This window comes from Sapajus apella, unplaced genomic scaffold (genome assembly GCF_009761245.1).
Source record: "Sapajus apella isolate SASKATOON/1434 unplaced genomic scaffold, GSC_monkey_1.0 scaffold5961, whole genome shotgun sequence".
Classification (NCBI taxonomy): Eukaryota; Metazoa; Chordata; class Mammalia; order Primates; family Cebidae; genus Sapajus; species Sapajus apella.
This window is the reverse complement of record NW_022442885.1, coordinates 1-2,872: the sequence shown is the minus strand read 5'-3', so window position 1 is coordinate 2,872 and position 2,872 is coordinate 1. Positions and strand designations below refer to the sequence as shown.

The following is a 2,872-nucleotide window of genomic DNA, read 5'->3' as shown; positions in this document are numbered from 1 at the left end:
ATGACCAGTTTAGCAGTGCCTGGGAGCTCTTACACTGAGTTTGGTTTTGCAATATCGAGGCCCGTCTTCGCTGTAATTGTGTGTTTTTAAAATTCCAATGGGAGCCAGAAAATGGCGGCGAACGCGATTTCTCAGTTTTACCAAGCTCCCTTTGACGATAGGAAGTGCCGCGGAACGCGGCTTTTTCTTCTTGTGGACCAAATTGGCATGTACCGGCTACTACGATTTTTTAGTCGTCGCTAAACACGTTTAGCCGTTCTTCTTCTTCTTCTTCTTCTTCTTCTTCTTTTTAATCGTAGGAAATTATGACAGGAGCAACCTGCAGGGGTTTAGATCTGACCGAGATATTCTAATGATAGGCATTGCATCGTTTAGCAATAGTTGTAGGGTTGGTTCGCTGTAACGTTTGCTCTTTTTAAAATTAGTTTTGTGTCTTCTGCTCTTACAACGATGTTACAGATGTGTTTGTTTTGACTTTTACTTACGTTTCAGGCTTTTATTATTTTACATTTTTTATTGAAATGTTACGTATTTTTTTCTACTAATTTTGAGTGTCTCAGCTTCGTTCTCCTTGACTTTCGTTCTCTCAGGGGCCTGGGAGCCCAGCTCGGTCTTACCCTCGCTGGTGTGAGGTCCCGGGTTCTGCCTGGCGGCTCCGCTCCCTTTGTGGAGCTGGTGCTTTTGTATCAGCAGGTTTGCCAGTACCGCCCACTCCGGCATTTTCTCAGTTGCTGCGCCCAACCTGACCTTTCCCTTTCGCGGGGTCATTAAGTTCTCCGTGCTGTTACTTTCTCGGTCCTAGTACCGCTAGTATCTCCTGAGAAACTTCCTGAACGCCGTTTCGCCGTGCAGAACGGTAATTGCTCCGAGCGTCTGTAGGCACCAGTAACAACGTGGTGCCGTTACTCGGCGCTTTTTCTGTCACAACAGATTAAAACGAGTTAAAACACATTAAACCGATTAATAAAACGGATGAAAACACATGAAAACGCCACAACACGTTTTTCTGTCACAACACGTTTAAACAGAGTCGGTTCATGTCTGCAGACCGGATGTTTAGGCGTGGAAGCACCGCTCCTTTCTAGGAGCACGCTGTTTCTCTCTAGCAGCACCGTTCGCGGCGTCTAAACCGATACGGTATTTGTCTGGCAGTACACCCGCTATCCGCTAGGTGCCGGCGCTTGCTAAGTTCGACGCGCGGTTCTACTTAGGGAGATCCTTAGTAGCTCAGAGCCCTCGCGGACGGTTTTCCGAAATGCTCATTTCCCGGAAACAGGTGGTTCTTGGCCCTTGAAGCGCTCTTTAATACCTGCGTTCTGTAGCGCTAGTTCTCTGCAAGGTTTGCTCCATGTCCGTTTCATTTCGGTTTCTTTTCTTGCTGTTTTTCTGTCGGAATTACGGTTCGTTTTGGTTCCATGCACTCTCTACGATGTTACCGTTTTTTCAATTGTCTACAAATTTTCGCGCATTTGCTACTATTGAGTTTCCTAGTATCTGGCTGGCCTCCGCCCACGGGCTCCGGAGAGCATAAATACCCAGGCTGATGGCGTGCAGAAGGCCCTCGCTCCTTGATCAGCGGAAACATCTGTTTCCTCCTGGTCTGAGGCTTAAGAGATGGAGCAACATTTTCTTGGCTGTGTGAAGCGTGCCTGGGATTCCGCCGAAGCGGCGCCAGAGCCCCAGCCTCCGCCTATTGTGAGTTCGGAAGACCGTGGGCCGTGGCCTCTTCCTTTGTATCCGGTACTGGGAGAGTGCTCACTGGACAGCTGTGATTCGGAACTGCTTTCCAGTCCTTGCTGGCGGCTACGCTGGATCTACCCGCAAAACGGACTCTTTCCCGGAGTCCAGAGCATCTTGGAACCAAGTACCGACCAGCCCGCTGAGTTCAGTTGGCCCGGGACGCAGAAGCAGCAAGAGGCACTTGCAGAAGAGGTGGACCAGGCAGAGGAACCCGACAGACTCACACTCCAGCCGCTTCCCTTGAGCAGTCCTCCCCAGCCCTGGGACAGACTGGAGGACACCCCGGCCTGTGACAGCGGGCCCGTTTTGGAATGCAGCCACCCTGCTGCCCTGGATTGGTGGCGCCCCCTCCCGGGTTTCTCAGACTGCCTGGAGTGGATTCGTCGCGTTGGTTGTGCAGCGTTCTCTGTGCCCTGGGCGTGCTGCCCACGGATCTGTGGAGCTAATCAGCCTTAGAGAGCAACAGGAGGCTTTCGGATTCTCCTCCTTGAAGAGATTCTGTTACCAAAGGTCTCCACCTAGAAAATAAAAATACATTAAAAGGTGCCTTCATTGCTGGTTGTCAATTTTTAAATGCTCTTTCTCTGATGTTTCTCCCTTGTTTCGGGTCCCTTACTACTTGCAGTTTCCTTGCTTTTTAAACCGTTATGTCGATTTCGTTATATACTTCATTTTTATCTCTTTCAACTTTGAGAAATCTATATTCTGAATGTAGAATTCTTCTTAGAGTTTTTGGCAAATTTAACATTTATTCATTTTTTCCATTTTGTTTTTAAATCCTATTCATAATATTTTCCTAATTATTTCTTTCTAAATGTATTGTTTTCATTTAATTTTATTTCATTTAAATTTATTTCATCATGATGACATCTTTAACGTTATTATAATGTCTTAATTTTTGTTGTCAATTTTATTTTTAACAAATGTCTTTTTTTTTCTCAGTATAGCAATTCACTCGGGAATTTTATTCGTGGTGAAAAGACTGAGGGGTTTATCAGCCTTTGTTATTTCTCATGGATGGACCATGCAATTTCTTCTATTAATACAACTGCAGAGATGGCCAGTTCCTAACATTACTTATTCTGGTGGGGCAGCGTGGCTCCTGGCTGTAATCCCAGCACTTTCGGCAGGA

General features: G+C 46.7%; 1 protein-coding gene across 1 annotated transcript; it reads left to right on the top strand.

The window, feature by feature from the left end:
• Positions 1-588: 588 nt before the first annotated feature.
• On the top strand, positions 589-2,578 carry LOC116547978 (annexin-2 receptor-like). The gene has a single exon (XM_032273697.1). The coding sequence runs from the start codon at positions 1,615-1,617 to the stop codon at positions 2,194-2,196; it is 582 nt and encodes a 193-aa protein (XP_032129588.1). The 5' UTR covers positions 589-1,614; the 3' UTR covers positions 2,197-2,578.
• Positions 2,579-2,872: the final 294 nt, after the last annotated feature.

Coding starts and splice junctions, on each gene's coding strand:
- LOC116547978 (XM_032273697.1), top strand. CDS start 1,615: ATGGAGCAACATTTTCTTGGCTGTGTGAAGCGTGCCTGGGATTCCGCC.